Source organism: Canis lupus, chromosome 25 (genome assembly GCF_011100685.1).
Source record: "Canis lupus familiaris isolate Mischka breed German Shepherd chromosome 25, alternate assembly UU_Cfam_GSD_1.0, whole genome shotgun sequence".
Classification (NCBI taxonomy): Eukaryota; Metazoa; Chordata; class Mammalia; order Carnivora; family Canidae; genus Canis; species Canis lupus.
In genome coordinates, this window is record NC_049246.1 from 14,201,189 (window position 1) to 14,222,874 (window position 21,686).

The window sequence follows — 21,686 nt, forward strand, 5'->3', positions numbered from 1 at the left end:
GGACCACATTATAGCATACATTACTCTTTTTCTTGAATTTGCCTCCTCTATTAGTGTGCTAATGACCCTCCCCATATAATTTATATAATTCTGTGTAATGTTTAATCAGTCTTGGCATTCTTCACTGTCTAAAATCATAACATTTCCTTCCTCCGAAAAAGATGATACATACATATCTGATGATGCATACAGAAGAAATAAGTGGAAAAGAAACATGGGAGAATATCTTAATCATGTTTAACTAAAGAGTTCGTAGGCAACCAGGAAATCTGAGAGTAGACAATAAAGACTTTTAATTCCGTTGAAACATCAGAGTTTAGAATAGCTCCTTCAGTGAACATGTTTTTATTAAAAATATCACAAAGTGAAAAAAAAAAAAAAAAAAAAAAAAAAAAAAAAAAATATCACAAAGTGTTCTCTAATAGTTGACTTTTCATAAGCACAGGTAAATGTCTAATTTAAAATCAAGTAAGTCCTGGGGATGAAATGTATAGCATGGTGACTATGGTTAATAATACTGTATTGTGTATTTGCAAGTTGCTAAAACAGTAGATCTTTAAAGTTCTCATCTCAGGGGGAACCAAATAAGTATGGTGGTGGATGTTAACCAGATTAGTTGTGGTCATTTTCCAATATATACAAATATTGTATCATAACACTGCACATCTGAAACTAACATAGTTTTATATGTCATTCATATTTCAATAAAAAAGGACATATAAGCACCTTTAAAATTTTTATTTAAATTATTATCACTTCATTTATGAAGAGCATAGCACTCTCATAAGCCCATGTTTTAAAAAGGCATATATCATAGAAGTGCCTAGGTGGCACAGTTCGTTAAGTGCCCAACTCTTGGTTTTGGCTCAGGTCAAGACCTCAGAGTCAAGACAAAGAGCCCTGCATTGGGCTCCCTGCTGAGTGTGGAGTCTGCTGGAGATTCTCTCTCTGTCTCCCTCTGCCTCTGCCTCTTCTCTCCCACTGGTGCTATCTCTCTCTCTCTCTCTAAAATAAACAAATATATCTTTAATAAGGTATATCACAGGGACTCCTGGGTGGCTCAGTGGTTAAGTGTCTGCCTTCAGCTCAGGGTGTGATCCTGGAGTCCTGGGATCAAGTCCCACATCCGGCTCCCTGCATGGAACCTGCTTCTCCTTCTGCCTATGTCACTGCCTCTCTCTCTGTGACTCTCATGAATAAATAACTAAAACCTTTAAACAAGAAAAAGGTATATCACATAGTTCATTAACAGATGAAGGGAAACTTAAGGAAAGATTTCTAACCTGCCATGATCAGATCAAGTATATTTTATAATTGTGAAACACAAAACAAAAATAAATCTTCTACCATCATTCTTTCCCAACAATGTAGATTAAAACTATATATTATACATATATTATACCATAATGGAAACAAAAAAAAACAGACATAAGTGACAAAAAACATGAGCCTCATTAACATTTTTAACTAAGATCTAATACCAGCAAGTCATCAGAACTTAATATTTATAAAGCACAAAACAGTTTTTATTTAATTGCTGAGAGATTTTAAAAACCTCTTTTTCTGCCTAGCTTGTGTAATATAGCAATTTAGCCAACAAGCACTTTTAGGAAGCAAACCAGTTAAGAGCATCAACTCTAGAGCTGGATTACCAGGGTCTGAATCCAAGCTCTTCCATTTACTAACAAAGTTCTCTGCCCATTTTCTTATTTATATAACAAAGAAAAGAGTGCCTACTTCATAGAGCTGTTTTCAGGACAGCTATTAGTCTATTAACTGGACTAATAAATATAAATTGTTTAAAATACTGCCTCATAAATAGTAAGCACTCAATACAAACCAGTAACTATTACTATTACAGCAACTTAAAACTACACAAGCTATACAGTTTTCTTACAGCATTATCTGTATTGTCTTATAATTGACAAAAGACTGATTTCCACTTGAATAAAACAAAACAAAATGAAACTCTATGATAAAATTATTCTAAGTTAGTTTACCTGAGCAGTTTCTATTTTCAACTTGTCAATATTGAGGGTGTTTCTCTGTAATCCACTGGCAGCCAGTGACAGAAGCTGCTTCAGAGCTTTAATATCTTCTTGTACTTTAAGCATGGCTTTTGAAGACATTCTACTAATTTCTTCTTGTACCTGTTTTTGCTCCTTCACAAATTTCCTAAAAAGATACATAAAATTGAACTTTAAGAAAAAAATACACCATTGGTTTCCCACAGGAAAAAAGTACATTTATGATAGGTTGGTCAGAGTCCTAGTGTTTCAGAAGGAAATATTAAAAATCCATCTACGGTTCACATGCTTTTTTCAGAATGACAGTAACAAAATTTTAATTCCTGTTATTCTGTTTTCTCTTGAGTTTATAGGAATATTGAAATTTTTATCCAACTTAAAATATTTAAGAGGAAGAAGCGATTTTCCCCCTAAAATATATTCTACTATTCTTCAATATGACTTATCTAATTATATTTCACACTTACTGGAGATTTTCAACATCCTGGCAGATGACAGGAGGTAGATTTTCATCCTTCAGTGCTTTACTATCCCTAAGAAAAAAGCCACAGATGTATTAAAGGCATTAACAGTATAAAAAGCTGACAGCTGAGTTTCACTAGAGCATATGTTGAAAAGAAAATAAAGCAAATATTCCCCATGTATAGCTTTCTTAGGTGATTTCAAAGCTCTTTATTAGAAAACCCTCTATTTCCTGACCTTTAAAATAACTTTAACAATTCATCTGAGAGGGAGATGTTTTTCTAAAAGACTGGCATCTATCACAAGTACACATAAATGCATCTGACCAAATGTTTAAGGAAAAACTTAGAAAATACAGCACATTAGACTAATATTGAACTAAGTTCCCCCATCTCAAAAATTCTATGACTGACATATTTAGTTAAAAAAATCAAAGCATTCATTAAAGAAGGTCTATAAAATTTCTTGTAACAAGATGCTCACTATATTTTACTTTATTTTAATAAATTCAATTTGTTCAACAAAATGAAACCTAGGAATAGCTTAACAGAATCATAAATATTTAATGAGATAGGAATAAGTGAAACTTGACATGTTGTAATGTAATTATGAAATAAATTTCAGTCACAGATTTGCTACTTGGCAAACCTCAGTCTCTTCCAGCTTCCTCATTCATATAATAGAGTTAAACAAGTTGTTTTGGAGGTATGAACTGGATCATTTATTTATATATGTTGTATTTAATGTAATATAAATTAGGTGAGAAAATATAAGTAGTAGTAAAAATAGTGATCTTTACACATATGATGTATATGGAGGCTTTTTCTCCATCATCAGAAAATAAATGGTACTAGTATAGTTATTTATAAAAGGTATATATATGTAAAATTAGGTAGAAAACATTCTAGAAAGAACTGGTTATAAATTTTCCTAACGATTAAAAACTACAGATTTAACCTTCCAAAATCTTTCCAGAGCTTATGTTTATTTTAGTTTAGACAAAAACTGATTCAAATATTTTTTCTTCTAAATGACTATAAAGTTTCATTTACTTACAACCATACCATTTGCCTATAATTTAATATATAAAATTCTTCAATGAAAATGTTTTAAAAGTTAAATTGTAAACTTACTCTGGTCTTGTTCCTGTTTTATCACCTAGAAAATTTAAGAAGTTTCATGTAAAAACAGGTCATTTAACAATGTACTCCCAATTCAAGTTTTAATTTAATACAAACTAAGGTATAAATATAAAAACTGCTAAGTATTTCTTAGACTGCCTCTTACATATATGTGAGGTCATGATGTCATGGAGATATGTTTGTGTACATATAGATAATTACATAGCTGATTTGTATCTATTTCTTTCAAGGGCAAGAATCTTCCTCTTTCAACTCTCTGATGAAAAATATTCTTGTGTAGCGCAGTTTAACTGTTCAGAGTGAGGTTCTCTATCAGTTTAGAACACTAAAAGATGTCAGATTACTGGATGTCTCTAAATATTTAACAAAAGCAATTTTTTTAAAGTTGAAGTTTTTAATGTGTGTAGATATATCAACTTTCTAACATCTGTTTAATAGTTCATTAATAGTATATATCTAAAAGTAGAAAAGTAAAAATGCTCCATCAGCAAAATGCAGTGATTCACTTTCTGCTTTTCAAAAATGTATTTCATGTTACAAAATAAAACCTGCTTAATTAAGAAAATACAGGAACACACAAAATTTCATCCCACCAGAAAATTTCAATGATCCTCTTACAACCTATTTCTGCACTTATACACACATTTTTTTTAAGATTTTATTTATTTATTCATGAGAGACACAGAAAGAGAGGCAGAGACATAGGCAGAGGGAGAAGCAGACTCCCTGTGGGGGGCCCAATGCAGGACTCAATCCCAGGACCCCAGGATCACAACCTGAGCCAAAGGCACACACTCAACCACTGAGCTACCTAGGTGCCCCTATGCACACATTTTTAAAAGCAATCAGGATGACTGTAAGTTACGTTAACATATTTTCTCAGCATGCTGCATTAAGTCTTTTCCATGTCACTTAACATGATTTTAAGTGATCACAGGATACTGATAACATAGCTGTATCAGAACCTTTATGCACAACCTTCTTCTTAACATATGAGCATTCACTATATAAACAATAGTGCTAGAGTCAATGTCTTTAAATCTCCAAATACTTGTCATGACTTTATTTATATTCCAAAAAAGAGGAATTTATAGGTCAAAGATTATATCAGGGAAAGCCTTTGATATATTATCAAACTGATCCTTTAAAACAATTGTTCCAATTTATCTTCCCATCTACTATAAGTGTACCTTTTCCATCACACCCTCAACAATGAACATATTTTTTTAAAACAATTCCTGCCAGTATATAAATGAAAAATGCCACTTCATTATAACCTAAATTCACACTTCTGACAGCACTAAGCAAAACATTTCAAATGTTAGACAAGTCTATTTCTCCTTTAGTGAATGGCCAATCAGGGTATTTGTATATCTTTGAGATATGTTTCTTACTGACTTCTAAGAGCTATTTCAACATTAAGCATATGAATTGTCATACATATATATGAGATATATATCATATACATATCTCATATATATATGTATATTACGTGTCTATTTCTAGAATCAGACACTAATTTTAAGATACATCTCAATTTCAGATGTTAAAATGTAAAAAATTGAGCACCTAGAAATCAAGTATTTTACTTCTGATTTGCCATTTACCTTTTGCCTTTGTCCATCAGCTTTGTTTTGTTTGCCTCTTTAGTCCAACTACAATTTATTTTTCCGTATTTTGTATTTCACTGATTCTAAGATCTTTCTCACTCATAGTTAAACATTTCTGAAATTGGACCCATGTTCTATAGATGGGTGTCTTCGACTGGATAAGACACAGTTATATAAAGTAGGGATTTCATTTTTTTTTCCAAATAGTTCAACTTTTTTACTGATTAATGTACTATTTTGCTCTTTCTTTGATATTCTGTTTCATTGTATTTACAGAAGTTTATATACAGATAGACCTGAGTATATAAAATTTAGGCTTATTTTTAGCTTACCATGGGCCCTGACTAGTCTGTCTCGCTCTGTGTCTATAATACCTGGACTGCTATAAAAGCTCCGTAACAGCACTCCGTATCTGTTCTTGCTTTCCTGCACATTATCTTCCACATGGCTACCACAATGCTCTTCTTCAAATATGTATCTCATATCAAAACTCTAGTGGGTCTCAACTGTCCTCAGTGTAATTCCAAAACTGCTTAATGTGGCACACATGGCCCTACGGCCCTTTGCCGACCTCTGGAATCTGATCTTTCTGTTGTAGCTTGCTGGTCTTCCAGCAGTTCTTCAAAAGAGCAAAGATCATCCTCATTTCTAGGTCTTGCTCCATGCTGCCACTCACAGATCATTGTTTCCTACTACTCTTTATCTGATCAAACCCAATATTGCAGGTCAAGACTAACTGATATAGCTGCTAGAGAAACCAAGAAATCCTTGAGATTAAAAAAGAATCCCTTGATACACAGAGGAGGTTAAAGGGAACTGGACATAATACATCAGTTTCAAGTCACATGCACTTATTCTTCATATTCCTTTTGTTCAACTCTAAGCCACAACAGAAGAGGAAGACAATTGGGGAGGAGGCAGGGGGAAAAGAAGAGAAATTAACTCTTTCCATTTCTCTTACTCTTTTGCCTCAATTGGTTCTTTTAACATGAAGGTTAAAAGCGATTACAATAAAGAAACAGTTTCATAATTAAAATAAAAGTAGTTGGACAGTACCCAGACTGCTCCAGCAGAGTAACAAATAAGCTGCTAAAACACCTAAGATTATTCTTCTAATTTTGGAGTTGCTACAAAGAAAACTAAGTAAAACAAGAGAGAAACCCCTATGTTTAAAAATCAATTTCCAAAGAAAAATAATCCCAAATTTTCAAAATTTAAAAGGATTTTAGGATTGCTAACTTTTAAAACAGTACTTCACCCTAGAATAGTATCTCTATATAATAAAATCCACATCCAAATAAAAAAATTCTTACATAGATATATAAACACAGCATTTTTACACCTTCATCTATTACCTCATTCTAAGTTCTCCATAAGAGTTTAATACAATATGCATGAATATACCCTAGTGAAACAGGCTTTCATCAGAGGCAGAAGAGATATTGCAAAACAAAACAAAAAATCAAGCAGAGACTCAACAAAACTAAAAAACTTTTCAAAATGAACCTGGATTGATAATTTTTATTTTATTTATTTTATTTTTATTATTATTTTTTTAAGATTTATTTACTTATGATAGACATAGAGAGAGAGAGAGAGGCAGAGACACAGGAGGAGGGAGAAGCAGGCCCATGCTGGGAGCCTGATGTGGGACTCGATCTCGGGACTCCAGGATCGCGCCCTGGGCCAAAGGCAGATGCTAAACCACTGAGCCACCCAGGGATCCCCTGGATTGGTAATTTTTAAAAAGAATATTCAGCATGGCAAGAGCGCAACAAGAAGGGTATTTTCATACTGGTTGGTGGGAAATAAATTGGTAAAACATTTCTGGAAAGTAATTTGACAATATATGCCAAGAATCTCCAAGACCGTCCTTCTCTTTAAGCCAATGATTCAGTTTCTAGGTATTAAAAAAAAAAAAAAATCACCAAAAATATGAATGGAAATTTATAAGAAAAGCAAACACCTAGAGAGTATTTACTATGTGCCTGGCTCTGAGGTTTTATAAATAGTAATCCTCAGACCAACACTGAAGTAGGTACTGTTATTTTCTTGCACTTTACAGATAAAGAAACTAAACCAGAGGGATAAATAACAAGGTCACAGAGCTTGTAAATAGGATTTGAAGACTGGCGATTTCAGCTCAAGTCTACACCCTTAAACTACAATACCATGTTGCCTCTCCCTATAAAGATGCTCAATATGTTGATACTTGCTATAATTAAAAATGAAAATGAACACTAATAATAGAATGATGGTAGACTGAAATATCTATCCATTCACAGAGTTGACATTAAGCAGCAGTAAGGGATCCCTGGGTGGCGCAGCAGTTTGGCGCCTGCCTTTGGCGCAGGGCACGATCCTGAAGACCCAGGATCGAATCCCACATCAGGCTCCCGGTGCATGGAGCCTGCTTCTCCCTCTGCCTATGTCTCTGCCTCTCTCTCTCTCTCTCTCTCTCTCTGTGACTATCATAAATAAATAAAAAATTAAAAAAAAAAAGTTTAAGCAGCAGTAAAATATTTCTAAAGAATTACAGAATTGACAAATACTTAGGAAATAATGCTGTAACACATGAGAAAGAACAGGTTAAAAAGCAATACAGTTGACCTTTGAACAATGTAGGTATTAGGGGTCCCAATTCCCCAGGGAGCTGAAAATCCACACATAATTTTTGACCCCCCCAAATCTTAATAGTTGCTTACTGTTGACCAGAAATTTTACTGATAATATAAACAATTAACACACATTTTGTATATGTACTATATACTGTATTCTTACAATAAAATAAGATAGAGAAAAGAAAATATTAAGAAAATCATAAGGAAAACACATTTATAGTACTCCACTGTTATTTATTGGAAAAAATCCACATGCAACTGGATCTGCACAGTTCAAAGTGTGTTATTCAAGGGTCAACTTGTATACCGTATATTTGTGCATCTCAACTTAAGAATATATATTAATACACATATTAAGACAGCTATATAAGAGATGCACGTACAAAACTCAATTTTCTACAAAAATAAAATCTTAAACACACAAAATCTGTGGAATATAAAGCAAATTTAAAAGTAAAAACTTTATTAGTGAATATAACTAAAAATCTTCCTGACATAGGAATTTAAGTTACTGTTAGAACGTAACATTACTTACTTTTTTTATCTGATGAACTACTAAAATCAATACCACCAAGGCCTTCATTGCCTGTAGTTGAAGTAGCCGCTGTGGTTCCCAAAGTCAATCCTAACGCATTCTGTCCAAGTCCTACAAATAAGCCAAATATAATTTACAAAGTTCATTGGAAGTCTTTATATTGATTTTTCCTTAGAGACCAAAGCTCTCAAATAGTTTTAAGTTGGATCCTATTTTTCTTCTTACTGGATTTAAGCAAATAACAAGGAGTAAGTCTGGAGCTGGATTCAATAGTATATGTAGTTTGGATAATGTAATTTTAATTACTTTTTAGGTAATTTTTTTAAGTGTAGTAGATGCACAACGTCACATGAGTATAGAGCAGTGATTTGACAAGTCTATACACTATGCTATGTTCACCACGAGTGTCACTACCCCATACAACCTTTTTACAATACCACCAACTATATTCCCTAGGCTATACCTTTCATGCTTCTGACTTACTCCGTAACTGGAAACCTGTACCCCGTGCTCCCCACCCACTCACCTTTGCCCATTCTGCCTATCCTCCAAACCTACCCTATCTGGTAAACATCAGTTTGATCTATATATTGATGGGTCTATCAATTTTTCTTTACTAAAAAGGTCAGAGTGTATCTGTTAATTCAATATATGTGGACATGTTAATTTACTTGTTTTTTTAAACCCTCTCTTAAAAAAGCAGTTTTAGTTTGTTTATTTTCAGATGAATACTTCTTGTCTTCCAATCAGGCTTTGGAATTACATACTTTTAAAATAATCTAGAATTGGATGTGTTAATTCATTTGATGGGCATTTACAATGTGCATGTATATATGAAATCATCATGCTCTACACTTTATAATTTTCACTTCTCAATTATACCGCAATAAAGCTGGTGATGGATAAATTAAATAATATAATAATGATCTGTAAGACTTCAGTATAACATAAAGCAAATAGTTTTACTATTAAATTTTAAACTGATTGGTGGAAGCCTTACAGTTCAAATATCATCAAATTTCATACTCCAAGCATTTTTAACAAAACTTTAATGAACAAAGTAGACTTCATTTATTTAAATCCTACCTCACTGACAAAAGGAATTGAAGGCGCTAGACTATATAGTTAATCTTAAGTCAATAATGTATGTTTGTGAATCAAGTTGCAAAATTTTAAAAACCATGCATTGGTAAATCATCTAAGTCCATGCACACCCAAGCTGACACAACTGTGGCTCTTTTGGACAAGATGCTATCTACTTTTAAAACAGAGGAAGCAGTAGGATGTACTGGGTAAGAGCATCGGATAACTGAAAACTAGATTAAATACTGGCAATGTGTGAAAAAAATACAGCTTACCGTTAATTTTTTTAAAAAGTCAACGGCATCTTTAGGTTAGAAAAGCCATAAATTAAATACTGACGTGTGTCTAGAGCCTAACAAAAATTAGAACAGACCTAAAAACTCATTAGCAGAGCAAAAACAATCCTCTACCTCCCCTTTCTATTAATTTTATGTTCTGCTCTCATAGGAATCTTTGGGAAGGATGTTTAAGTACTTATCCTGCAAAGAAATGTATGTTACAGTCATCCAAAGATTTGGTTGTTAGGGACATTTTGAATACCTACAAGGTTAGACAATAGTGACAAAGATAAATATTTGAAAGATCAATGTAAACTTGAACACTACAAATTTTTACAGGTTATCTTCACCAACTTTTTTCCCCATTCACTGGCCCAGAGTTCCTTCATTAAATTTAGTATCTGAATAGAGCACCTGCAAGAACCCTATGTTTAAAACACCAGGCCATACTCCATTTCTCCCACACAACCAAGTATTAGACATCTATTAGGTGTTCAGTAAAACTTCTGAAAGTAAATAGCTGTTGCAAATAAACATATGTATTGGAAATTCTGTGATTTCAACATCTTACTAATTTTTCCTAACTAAATCGTTAAACAGAAATTCTTGATGTTATATTGCTATCTGAGATCATTACACAATGTTTTCATAGCAGAGGAAAGCTTTTCTCACTGCTACATTATATTATTGTATTACATTATATATATTCTATCATGTTTAATCTATTATTTATTTCCAATATTCAAAACATCTGGAGAATCCTTAACATGAAACTAATTTCAAAATAAGCATGAAATGAAAAATCAATCCAAGATAGAAAATATTAAAGATTCTCTGCCTAGAGAACTGATACTTTAGGCTTTTTTGCCTGACTGTAATGAATTTAATACAGGTGTTCTAAAACCTTGCCTTCAAAGCATGCTAATACCCTTTCAGTCTATCTGTAATGGAAAGCCATTCTTAAAACCAGGACTTACAAGGTCAAGTTGTTTTACAATGAACTTAGATACTCAATGATCCAAGACTATGCAACTGCCATTTTTAAAAAGACAAGTTTCTCTAGAATAGTTTACTACAGTCTCCTTCAACAGGCCCTTCTTTGCTTCTTTATCTAGTCAGTCAATATTGGGAAGCAGAAAAATTCAATTCTACAATGTGTAAGATGTCCAATTATGTATGGAAAACATTTTATAATTCAGTTTTCATACTAAACGAAAAACATACAGGTTAAAGAGACAAAGTGATCTGTTCAAAAGGTCAAAATACAAAGTAAATTTTAAAATAAATATTTACAATTTCGGAAAATGAATATCATCAATTACCTGATGTTGCTGTATTTGAACTCTGGAAAAGCGAACCTCCCAAACCAGCTAAGGCTCCACCTAAGGAAAGGCTTGTTGAGGAGCTAGTAGTTGTGGCTGTTGTTCCACCCAAATTATTTAGGGTAAATCCTGTAGATGCTATAAAAAGTGAAATTTTAAGGCTTTAGAAGGAAACAACATTTCTAAGAACACCAGAAAAACTACAAAACATGTCCAACAACAACAAAAAACCAAAAACAAACAAATCAGCCAACCTCATATCCATGATAAAATTCACACTTGGGAAAAACTACTCACTAAAGATAAAATTATATATACTTAAGAATAAAGAAAAATAGTACCTTCAAAGCAAAAGCTAGTGAAAGGAGTAAGAGTTCTGGGTAATACTAGAATGGTATCAGGTAACTGATTCTGGATTGTCATAAAGAGTTTTCAACCCAGGATACCAATTTCGCCTTCAAAATGGAATGAATCCTAAGCCAGGCAAGGTTTATACAGACTCCTTATCCTTTCTTGTCATCAAAATACTCCTTGAAAACAAAGTGGATATTAATAGTTTTACATTTTACCTCTCACCTGGTCCCTGCTTTGCTCTGTAAATAGAGACCAACTTCCAAGATGGCCCCAGCTGCCATTTAGTAGGTCAAAATTGCTGAATGATTGAAATAAAAACTTTCCAAAATCAGTTATCTTTAATAAAGGTGGATATCTATATACATGAGCCAAAAACAAAATAAAATTCAACCATAAAATGTCACTTTTTGCATTCTGCCTCACCTGATGGAGTTGATGTCAGAGCAGACGAAAGAGTAAGACCACTAGCTGAGGTAGAAGTAATAGGTAGAGCAAATGGTGTGGCAGATGCGGCAGGTTTAGTGAATCCTAAACTGAAACCTGTTGTAGACGTAGACGTAGTGGCTGGTGTTCCTAGGTCAAACAAACAGACAAATCCTATTTTACCATAACTGTGTATGTATTATACCAGTTTCGATTAGGATCCCTAAAAGTTTGTGATTCTACTTTTGTAGATAAAAGAAAGATTTATGTATTTGTATATGTATGAAAGAGGAAAACATAAAAGTTGGGACCAGATCATACTGAATACTTAAAACAGGACCCTGTGATTTAAGAAAGGCAAAAATCAGTCCAATCAATGTGGTAATATTAAAATCCAATTTTAGTTCTACCCCTGGATTTACCCAAAACAGCATTTATCCTTCCTTTCTCTATACTTAGCAGAAAGATATTCCTCCCCTCCAAAAATATTTGAACCATTCTCCACTGCTTCCTCTTCCTTCTGTTTCTGTCAGCTCCTGCTACCACACCTTTCAGACTGCTTTTGTCCATCTCCTTCTTCCATCCACTTCTTAAATGATACTGCCTACAGCTCCAGGCCTGCTCCCATACTTCCTAACTGCAGATTTCCAACTACAGGAACATGAGTCTAAATGTACACCTATCAGAGCCTCCATTGGTTAGCTTTACTTGGATATCTCTTCCCTCTGCACCTCTACATCTCTCTATACAAATACTTTCCTGAATCCCCTGCCATGGTCCACTCAGTTGCTCAAGCCAGAAACCATATGACCCCGAGGTCCCTTCCTCCTGTATTCTATTAGTCACAAATCGTGTCAATTCTACTGCAGAAATATCCCTGGAGTACAAGCATCCGCAAAAACACTAGCTCAGGGGCACCGGGATGCTCAGTGGTTGAGTATCTGCCTTTGGCTCAGGTCATGATCTGGGAGTCCTGGGATCAAGTGTCACACCAGGCTCCCTGTAGGGAGCCTGCTTCTCCCTCTGCCTGTGTCTCTGTCTCTCTCTGTATGTCTCTCATGAATAATAAAATCTTTAAAAACAAAAACAAAAATCCTTAGCTCAGGTCATCTCCCTCTCAAGAACTATTATAATAACCTCTTAATTTGTTTCTGTGCTATCAGCCTAACCTTTAATACATATGTTCTTGGAATTAGTTCAGTTACTTTGAAAACAAGAAAACACACACAAAAAAAATAATACCCTGGTGATTCTCCCTGACTGAAAGCTCTCACTAGCTCTATACTATCTCTACAGTAGCATCTAAAGGCCTGGCACACAACCACCTTTCCTATCTAGTCCTAACATACTCCTCACTTCCCCTCTCCCTACTATTCCCACTTCTGAATCCTAACTCCAAGAACCAAGTACTTTTCCTATTCCCCTGGATCCCTTTATGATTAGGCCTTTCCACTCCTCCATCAGCAATGTTTCCTGTCCCCAAAATAAATTCCTGCTTTTTTCTTCCTCTGCCTTCCTTGGTGCCTTTCATTTATCTGTTAGAGCATATAAGAACATATTACTATACCTGCAAATCACCTTCACCTCATAACCATGAACAATGCCTTGTTCATGCAACTCAGCAGTTCTTGACATTATCAGTACAATCCTCACCATCAGTACCATCACCACACCTACAGCTAATAGGAAATGTTCAAAGTATTATGTATACCTAAGGCAAGAATCAGGAAGTAGTAGCTGCTTAAAAGAATTATATATATATATATATATATATATATATATATATATATATATATATATATATATATATAATGACCTGCATTTTGGCTTCTCTTCAAAGCACTAAGCAGCTGCCAGAAATTAAAACTTCTGGATTGGGGATCCCTGGGTGGCGCAGCGGTTTGGCGCCTGCCTTTGGCCCAGGGCGCGATCCTGGAGACCCGGGATCGAATCCCACGTCGGGCTCCCGGTGCATGGAGCCTGCTTCTCCCTCTGCCTATGTCTCTGCCTCTCTCTCTCTCTCTCTCTCTGTGTGACTATCATAAAATAAAATAAAGAAAAAAATATTTAAAAAAAAAAAAAAAAAAAAAAAAAAACTTCTGGATTGCCCTTACCACAACCAGAAGTTCCTGCCAGGATACAGTGCTTTAAAATCCTGTAGAGGTTCTACAATCTCAGAAAAATAAGAGAATCCAAATGCTTCCCCCTGAAGCCAATCCTGTCCAAATCTCTAGTAGTAAATAGATGTGTTACGCTTTCTGCTAATAACAGGTGAGTATCATCCAAATGAAGAAAGGCTACCATCTTTAGTTTATTTAAATTTTTTACTTAATTTTACTTAATTGTAACTGAGTTTCCTCACTGTCCTTTCATTCATTCATTTCCTTTGACATTATTAACTGCCATCCTACTCACTCACATCCTCTTTGGCATATCACTACAGCGAACAATGATGTTTTGGGGCTGGAAGGGAATCCAAAAACTTTTTAGTCCAATACATTCATTTTATAGATAACTAAAAGCTGCCAGATACATGACTACCTAAGACCTCACAATGATTTGAGGTACAAGCAGGGTTTAATTCCAAGACTTCTGGCCCATAGTTTGTTGCTTCCCCCCCCCTCCCAAAAGGACGCAATGACTACAAAATACAATGTGAAATAAATCTCTACAGAAAAACCATTTCTGTATTTAAGGTTTCTTTCTGAATTAAAAAGTAATGGACTTTTTAAAAAAACTCCAATATCAAAAGGTTATGTGGTGAGTCAGTGTCTGTGATCTATACCCCAGCTCTGTGAGATTTAAGAGAAGAGTAGAAAACCCTGTGGTTTTCTGGGATCTTTCCTCAAAAATTCTTACCCAGAGTTAATCCTGTAGTTATAGTTGTTGCTATTCCTGGGGACAAAAAGAAATAAAATTTAATCGTCAATGGAAGATGGCATATTTTGGGGTTTATCACAATGGCAAGACTTGGAGTCATCCTCAGAGTGTAATAACACTACAACAACCAGTATCCTCCACCATAACCACTAATACAAATGTTCTTCCTATAGCACTGGCTTTCAATATTACAGGCTGTATATAATTTGATAAATTAGGGAATATTTATAAATGCAAACAACTCCTGCTTATAACAACATTAGGCAAGGAGGAAAAAAAGCTACTCCAAGCAAACACTGGCACACAGAATTGTATCAAGTAGTTCACTGGCTGGTCTATTTACTCCTGCAGTTCTTTCATTTTCTATGTGTGGCTGTGAAAAGTTGCAACTCAAAGCTAGAGGGTCAATGCAAAAAGCAGTAACAGAGACCAAGAGGCCCTGAGGGTAGAGAACAAAAGAGTAAACAAGGAAGTAAACTTTTTAAATGGCAGCACCAGTGAAAGGTATTTTTAGTAACAAAATATCTTCAAGTATTAAAAAACAAACAGGATTTTATTATTGAAACGTCTACCAGAAAACTTGACCTCTTGCCCTTTTCTCATTGAAACAATTGTTTTAATAATACAAAAACTTAACACATCTCTAAGGAAGGTAAATTATGTTATAGCAAGACAGGATCTGCTGGTCCTACATATGCAAATTAATCAATGTCCAAATTGGTAAACTTATCGTCACTAAGGTAAAACACCGCATTATATAATCTAACATAAAAATTAATTTACTATATTTAAAGAGGTATGTCTTTTGTCAAAGTATACTCCAAAAAAAAGTTATTAAACAAAGAGAGATCTTATTTCTTTAAATATATTTTCCTTTTTCAGATTTTTTTTTAAGATTTTATTTCTTTTTTCATGAGAGAAAGAGAGAGAAGCAGAAGCAGAGAGAGAGAAGCAGGCTCCCCGAGGACCCTGGGATCATGCCCAGAGAAGAAGGTAGATGTTTAACCAACTGAGCCACCTAGATACCCTATTTATTTATTTTAGAGGGAGAGCTTGAGTGTACAAGCGAGGAGGGCAGAGGTCTAGGAGAAGAGATAGAATCTAAGGAGACTTTCCACTGAGCCTGAACAGGGCTCATTCTAAGACCATGAGATCATGACCTGAGCAGAAATCAAGAGTTGGATGCTTAACCAACTGACCTACCCAGGCACCCCTAAATGTGTGCTTTCCTTCTTTACATTAAAATAGATTATAACCAATGTTAGGCCTATCACTGGCCCTTAATTCCACATCCCTCTATATTTTTTCATCGTACTATTTACCATTTTTTAGATCTGTCGCCAATGACAATCCTTGTAAAGGAAAGAGTTATAAAAGAGAACTTAAAAAAGAATACCCATACCAACTCCCTGCAAGTGGGACAATCCTCCTTACCTGTATTTGTTCCTCCTAGAGTGAACCCAGTGGTAGGTTTTGATCCAAAGAGCCCAGTTCCAAAACCACCTGAAGGAGCAGATGTAGTTGCAGGAGTTGCAGTGCTTCCAAGAGTTCCAAAATTGAGCCCCACAGAAGTGTTGCTTGTTTATAAAAAACACAAAAAAAGTCTACTAGAGCCATTAAGTACCTTCTTTCATTTAACATATTTAATATATCTCCATAGAATACAAAAGGGATTAACTATTTTTAAGCAATCAAATTCAAATATTTTCCTGTTCTCTTTTAAAATAAGTACACACAAAATTAGTCTCAAAAAATATGAGACTGGTCTTCAAAAAAAGCATAATCCATAACAATTAAGATTTCAGGTCCCAAATAATCATAAACAGTATCACACATATACTGCTTTCATAAGTTTTATTGAAAGCTAGCATACTTTAATATGGCCACAAGGAAATCCTATGAATGTAGGTCATTTTCCCCTTAAATGACTCATGTACAGTTTATATCTCTAAATTCACCTGTTCTTCCCCAACTACTAATGATATGAGGAAAAATAAAACATACTCAGAAATAGAAAAGTTATCCTAAATTCCCTTTGCCACCTCTCTGTTACTTATCACCATATTCATGGAGTAGGGTGGGGGAAGAGGGGGTTGCAGTTACTTTTCTTGCCACCAAAACAGCAATAAGAACTGGAGTAGGGGTGGGAAGAGGAAGACGACTAAACATAACCTGGCAAGAGTAAAATGCAAAGTAAGATTACCCTCTATCCAGATTATGTGTTCATCAGCAGAAATACACTTTAGAGTTTTTGAAAGCTTAAAAACAGCTGATAATAACAACTGATGTGAACAAAGTTCACAACTTTCAACTGTTCTCATCAAAACTCAGGGACTCATATTTGCTATCTACAGTGGGAGAGCAAATTATAAAAATAAAAATTCTTGACAATTTGACACTCCAAAAATTGTGTGGAAGAGTCAAGAGAGATTATAACAACACATAACATAATGGGAGATCCATTCATCCTACATAGGTTTCTTTATTAGGTCGGCCTGCTCTTCCATACAGACACAATCTCCATAAGAGAAGCCAAGATCAATTTTAAAAAGCTTAAAAGTCTGAGACATTTCAACTTAAGGAGGCAGCAGTGTTCCAGTACCAGCTCCCCAATGTCCTGGGTCCTGTGTTACATCACTTAGCCTTTTTCATCCTCTAATTCCTCGTGTGCAAAATGGGAATAATAGTGCCCACTTAACAGATGTTTTGCAATAGATTAAGAGATTATGCATGATGAATTCACTTAATAAATGTTGTTACTACTTTCGTCATTAGGAACACTTATAAATTCAATTAAACACATTATATACAAGGTATTATGCCAGCCAAGCACTGTGAGAACAGAACCTGAATCAGTCATCAAAACTGAGTAGGAGGGGAAAAAAGGGAGCATACCCTAAGTTTATCACTTATTTTAAAACAAGCTCTATGAGCATAATAGGTGTGTGAAGTACAGAGGGTTAGCAGGACAAGGCTACAAGGTCTCACCAACAAAGCACAAATCTTTAAACACTTAATCAACTGAATTAAAAGGGTATTTTAATAAACACTGGCAAATTCTGAAGACCCCAAATTAAGAAAATGTTTATTATGCTCTCCTTCCTCCCAAATAATTCACTGATCCCATTTGGTTTTACTGCTATTCCACAAATATACAAAAGATGTACAGTTAAATTATGTATTTTTAGACAATTAAAATACCTAAAATTTCTTGACAACTTAAGATAACTGAAGACACTATGAAGTGTTTCATAACTAAAGGTGAAAACATTACCAAAGAAATACATCAAAGTGGTATTAGAAAAGCAAAAGAGAACTTCCTCTGTGGCAGAGAAATTTACTTATTTTAACAAAAGGTACCCCCAGACAGGAACAATTTTTGCCTCAACCCACTATTATCTGCCAATAACTCATCAGAATGTGTTACAGAAAAGCCAAGTTGACTCCAGCAGGTCAGGAATAAGGTTTTAACTTCTCCAGCATACCCTAATGTGGACTTAAAAAGTAACATTTATTGAACACTTACCAAGTGCCAGATATGATGCTAAGTACTCTATACGCTTTACCTCATTCAACAACTCAGTGAGATAAATATATCCCTTTTCCAGATGTGGGAACTGAGGCATGGGGAGTAACTTCGCTAAAATGATTTACTTAAGAGACCAAATCACCAGATGGCACTTGGGGCAGTTAGGTCTCCAAACCAGTATTCCACCAGACAAGTGTTAGACTGTCTTTCCTTTCATTTATCTAAGCCCTTCTAAAATTTTTGTTTATTTATTTTTATTTTTTTATTTTTTAGATTTTTTATTTATTTATTCATGAGAGACACATAAAGAGAGAGAGAAGCAGAGACACAGGCAGAGGGAGAAGCAGGCTCCCTGCAAGGAGCCCGATGTGGAACTCGACCCCAGGTCCCCAGGATCACACCCTGAGCCGCAGACGGCACTAAACCGCTGCGCCATCAGGGCTGCCCAAATTTTTGTTTTTTAAATTTTATTTAAGTAACCTCTACACCCGGCATGGGGCTTGAACTCACCATCCAGAGATCAAGAGTTGCATGTTGTTCTGACTGAAGCAGGCACCCCTTATCTAAGCCCTTCCGAAGACTATGTACATGTTTATAGCTGATCACTAATAAATCTTTTACTCATTCAACAAATATTTATTAAAGTCCTCTCCACAGGAGCTGTCATAGGGATTGAGAATGGAGTGGTAAATAAGACTCAGATTCTGACGTCAGGAAGTTTCCAGTCAGAGAGAAAGAGATTAACCAATCATTCATTCTCTCAAAAAATGTGTACTGAGCTCCACTGTGTCTCCAGAAAAAAACAGTACGAAAAGGTATTCGCTGTCATGGAGCTTCCATTCTATCGCTGGGATCAGAAAGTAAGTCTACAAAAAACACAGTAAACTGATACAACTGTGATAGGTACTATGTTACAAGGTACAATGAGGATGGAAACCTCCTCTACATTTGCAGATCTAGAGACCTCTCTGGAGATGTCAACATGTGAGTCCCAGAAGTATACACCAGCTTGGTATATAAGGCAGGAGGTGGGAGGAGAATTCCAATCAGTGGGACCTGCCCCCAAATGGGAAGCGGTTTGGCCAAGCCCAGCTGAGAAACTGAGAAAATGCACTAGTTGCTACAGCAGCATTTTTCAACCTAAGATTAAGAGCCATTAGGAATATAAGATCAATGTAGCCAATCACAATCAGCATTTTAAAAAATAAAATGGAACAGAACAGGAAATATCAAGGTGCATCACATAAAGTAAGGGTAAATATCTTTCTTTGAAACTCTGTTTCAGTTATTTCTTTGTACTGGATAATGATGTAAACTTATTTTTTTCATAGAAGCTCTGTATTACTGAATTGGAGCAAACTGAAAGGAGGAGATGGGCTTAGAGTGAGTCTGAAGAGATTCCAGAATATTTGGGTTTTATGTGTAATGGTAAGATGTATTTTTACTTCATTCCAAGGATAATGAAAAATCATGAAAGGTAGGCAATGGGAATTTTAAAAAGTGACTCTGACTATAATGTGGTAAAAAAAAAAAAAAAAAAAAAAAGACTGACATCTCCACTGAATTAATCAAAGCAGGAGATGAGAAACAGTTGTCATCAAATACGAGAAGGGTTACTGGATGAAAACCTGGAAGATATCCTAAGTGTTTTCATAAGAATGTAAGCTTAAGGAGAGCAGGACCCTAATTTATCTCATCACCTAAGACAGAGTCTAGCACACAGGAGTGTGTTCAATAAATATCTGTCCATGAATGACACAAGCTTGAAACAGGGTGGTGGCCCTGGGAGCAAAACCAATGGGAAGTCAATTATCAGACCTTGTTAATTAGGGTGCAGAGGGATCCACAAGTGGATGTTAAAGGAAATCCCCAGATTTTTTACTTGACTATGTAGTCTCTGCCCCCCCGCCTTAAAACAACAAAGGTATTTTTGCCTTTTTAATCTGCAATCATATCCCTTAAGCTTCAGGCGATACCTTGAAACACTTTCTGTGCACACCTCTTGATTTAATGAGCTCCACCTCTATCTCTAAAAGACTGAATTCTAAAGATGCAATCTCTCACCACGAAGCTGACTTTCAGCTCTTCTCACGGACTCTTTCTGGACCTCCGCTAGCTGTACGTACGTCGGCACCGCCCGAAGCGGTGGTTCAGCAGGTTGCACAAAAACGATAAATATGCTACCGACATTTTTTTCGGTATCAGCAGAAGACCATGGGAGTCATCACGACACGGCTCTCACGTATGCTAATTTGCACAAAATGTCCAAAATTACCACCAGTGAATGCTGCAAGACTTACTTAAAACAGGAAAGAACAGCAAGAAAGGAACCTTCGTACCTTCGTGAGGTACGAAGGTTCGAGCTCGTTTAAAATACCACGAAATCATTAAAGCGCTGGGATGTCCAAGACCCTACCTACACCCCGCTACGGGAACTGAATCACCAGAGGTAAACTTCTAACTGCCCTCCTTGAAATGTTCTAGGAATCGTCGTGTGCCGCACGCCCCGAGTAAGCCAGGATGCCGTTCACACGCCTCTGCCTGAGACTGCCGGACCGCGCGGCGCGGGCTCGGCGGGAGACCCCAGGCCCTTCCCGCAGCCAGAGCCCGGGCGGTGGACACCGGGTGCGGATGCGGCGGGGACCCGCGGGGACGCGCGTGGACGCGGGGGCCTCCCAGCCCGGAGCCCGCCCGGGCCGCCGCAGGGAAGCCAGCGGGAGGGGAGAGGGACGGGCCCGCCCACCCCGGGCCGGGAAGCTGAGGAAGGGCGGTTACCTAGACGCCCCGGTCCCGAAGGAGAACCCGCCGCCTGCGCCGCTCCCGCCGGCGGCTACGGTACCGGAGCCCAGCGTGCCGGTCCCGAAGGAGAAGCCCGTGGACATGGCTGCGGAGGCTCGGCGCCGTCGGCGAGCGGCAAGGGGTGCGGGACGCTCCTCTCTCAAAGCCGAGGCCGGCCGGGCAGCATCGCTCTGGCCCAGGCGCGACCTGGCGGGAACTTCAAGCCCCGGCCGCGGACGAGACAAGGCCCAAGTGGGTGGGGCAACCACCCGAGAGCACGTTCGGCGCCCGCCGCGCGCGCGGAGCCCGCCGGGAGCGAGCCCGCCGCGCAAGGCACCCTGGGATGGGAGCGGGTGGGCGCGCCGCGCAGGGCGTTCTGGGAGGGCCGGCGCGCCGCGCGGGGCATCCCGGGACGCCGCCTTCCGGGCGCGCCGCCGGCTCCCGGCCAAGGTGGGCGCTCCGCGTTAGACACGAGCCCAGCCGTTTCCTTCAGCTCTGAATTGCATATGCGTTGGCGCAATCTGTACTTTATGGCTGCTGGACCTCTGTTGCCTCTGTCCTTACTGCTACCGGGGATGCGCGGAATCCCAGAGCGGGGAAGGCCCGATTGAGCAGTCCGAGCCCAGTCTCTTCCCGGAGAGG

The 21,686-nt window shown here is 36.9% G+C and overlaps 1 protein-coding gene across 3 annotated transcripts in view; it reads right to left on the reverse strand.

Moving 5' to 3' along the window:
• NUP58 (nucleoporin 58) overlaps window positions 1-21,331 on the reverse strand; it is a 53,153-nt gene extending 31,822 nt beyond the window's left edge. For 2 of the 3 annotated variants that reach the window (XM_038573461.1, XM_038573459.1), the window contains exons 1-9: window positions 21,042-21,331; window positions 16,172-16,314; window positions 14,717-14,752; window positions 11,858-12,007; window positions 11,081-11,218; window positions 8,398-8,508; window positions 3,623-3,647; window positions 2,495-2,560; window positions 2,001-2,175 (exon numbers count right to left, since the gene is read on the reverse strand). In XM_038573461.1, the coding sequence (XP_038429389.1) occupies window positions 2,001-2,175; window positions 2,495-2,560; window positions 3,623-3,647; window positions 8,398-8,508; window positions 11,081-11,218; window positions 11,858-12,007; window positions 14,717-14,752; window positions 16,172-16,314; window positions 21,042-21,148 (951 nt within the window). In that variant the 5' untranslated portion in view covers window positions 21,149-21,331. The remainder of the gene's footprint in view (window positions 1-2,000; window positions 2,176-2,494; window positions 2,561-3,622; window positions 3,648-8,397; window positions 8,509-11,080; window positions 11,219-11,857; window positions 12,008-14,716; window positions 14,753-16,171; window positions 16,315-21,041) is intronic. The other variant, XM_038573460.1, reaches the window with a different exon arrangement.
• Between the last annotated feature and the right edge of the window lie 355 nt (window positions 21,332-21,686).